Source organism: Eurypyga helias, unplaced genomic scaffold, assembly GCF_000690775.1.
Source record: "Eurypyga helias isolate BGI_N326 unplaced genomic scaffold, ASM69077v1 scaffold24590, whole genome shotgun sequence".
NCBI lineage: Eukaryota > Metazoa > Chordata > Aves > Eurypygiformes > Eurypygidae > Eurypyga > Eurypyga helias.
Genome location: NW_010227961.1, coordinates 404 through 2,022, shown reverse-complemented (window position 1 = coordinate 2,022; position 1,619 = coordinate 404). Strand labels below are relative to the sequence as shown.

The 1,619-nt window shown below is 62.7% G+C and overlaps 1 protein-coding gene across 1 annotated transcript in view; it reads right to left on the bottom strand.

The window, feature by feature from the left end:
• LOC104514405 (carboxypeptidase A1-like) overlaps positions 1-1,619 on the bottom strand; it is a gene marked incomplete at its 5' end in the record, with an annotated part of 2,555 nt that overhangs the window by 643 nt on the left and 293 nt on the right. The window contains 6 exon segments of the mRNA XM_010158073.1: positions 8-207; positions 557-647; positions 897-1,007; positions 1,148-1,249; positions 1,333-1,434; positions 1,550-1,600. Of these exon segments, the coding sequence (XP_010156375.1) occupies positions 8-207; positions 557-647; positions 897-1,007; positions 1,148-1,249; positions 1,333-1,434; positions 1,550-1,600 (657 nt within the window).

Genomic DNA, 1,619 nt, shown 5'->3' with positions numbered 1-1,619 from the left:
CCCCTACCGTGTCCTGCGGGTCAGGCGCTGGGGCGCTGGTGTAGCCGTAGGGGTAGAGCAGGAGCTGGGAGTAGCTGTGGATGGAGACGAAAGCCTTGATGTTCCCATGGCTCTTCACAAAGTCCACGATGGCCTTCACCTCGGGCTCCGAGTTGGCGTAGGGTCCGTGGTACGTCTCCGAGCAGGGGTTCCTGCTGGCCCCGGGCCCTGTGGAGAAGTGAAAACACGGCGTTGGGTGTTCGGTGGCTTTGGTGGAGGTTGGGTAGCTCAGCCAGGAGGGCAAAGGGCTCTTTCCGTTTCCGAGCCCAAGAGCTCTTGCCACCCCTCAGCTGCTTGGTGGAACACTCGGGGCTCCTCCTGGACATTTGTATGATGACCGTGCTGGTCACCAGGGGACTCCGGAACCCCGGAGAAGCTCAAACCCACGTTTGCCACGGAGAGCAACTCCCATCCTTTCCCCAGGGGACATGGGTGGATCTTCCTGAGCCAGAAATGGCCTCACAGCCTCCACCTGGAGGGCAGAACCCCTCTGTGGGCTTAGCGGGAGAGCTCTGACCTCCGAAACCTGCGTCCCAGTTGCGGTTGGGGTCCACGCCGATGCAAGCGGAGCCCGGATTTCTGGACCTGGTCTTGCGCCACATACGATTCTGGAAGAGCAGAGCCGTCTCAGCTGGTGTCCGGGGCCAGAGCTCCGCCAGCCTCCAGTGGGCGGGGGGGGGGGGAGCCTGTCGTCTGGGGTGTCTAATGGGTCACGGTGGTCCCCTTCCCACCCCATGGAAGTGTAGACAAGGAGGATTTGAGCTTTCAGAGGCCTCTGCGTGCAGCACGCCAATCCTGCTCCTCAGCCCCATCCAGCGTGGCCGTGGGAGCCGGGGAGAGGAGACCCGGGGCGGTACCTGGGTTTGTGTGAAGACGAAGCCGTCGGGGTTGGTGACGATCTCCAGGAAGATGTCCATCTTGTCCAGGATGGAGGCCAGACCTTCGTCATTCTCATGATCCAGGACAATCTAGAGAGGATGGCGGTCTGGGGCTCCCTGGTGCTGCTGGAGCACCATCCCCTCCGTGGGGGTCGGCCACCTGGCATCCGTGGTGGCTGCAGGATCGTGTCACCCTTCGGGGGCGTAGGCATGGCCGGAGGTGCCCGTACCTTCTTGGCGAACCAGACGCCGCTGGCCTGCGTCACCCATTCGCGGGAGTGGATGCCGGTGTCGATCCAGACGGCTGGGCGGTTCGTCCCTCCCTTGCTGAACTGGAAGAGCAGAGAGGGAGGGGTTGGCTTTGCCCCTGGCCCCGCTTTTCCCTCCGGTCACCCCACAAACCCCAAATCCTCACCTTGAGCACGTAGAGGGGGCGGTTCTCCGTCGAACGGCCGATCTCCAGCTTGCTGACCAGGTTGGGGTTTTCGGCCACCAGCAGGTCCATGAAGGTGTAGATCTGAGGGATAGGGATGGGGAGGGGGTCATTCCCAGCTCACCCCCTTCCCTTGCTGCACGTGGAGGGAAGGATGCAAGTTTTCCCCCCAAACGCCCCGAATCTTACGCTTTCTCACCTCATCCAGGCTGTGGTAGGTGGCGTAGTCAAAGGTGTTGGTGGTGAGTGGCTGCCGGCCGCGGCCACGA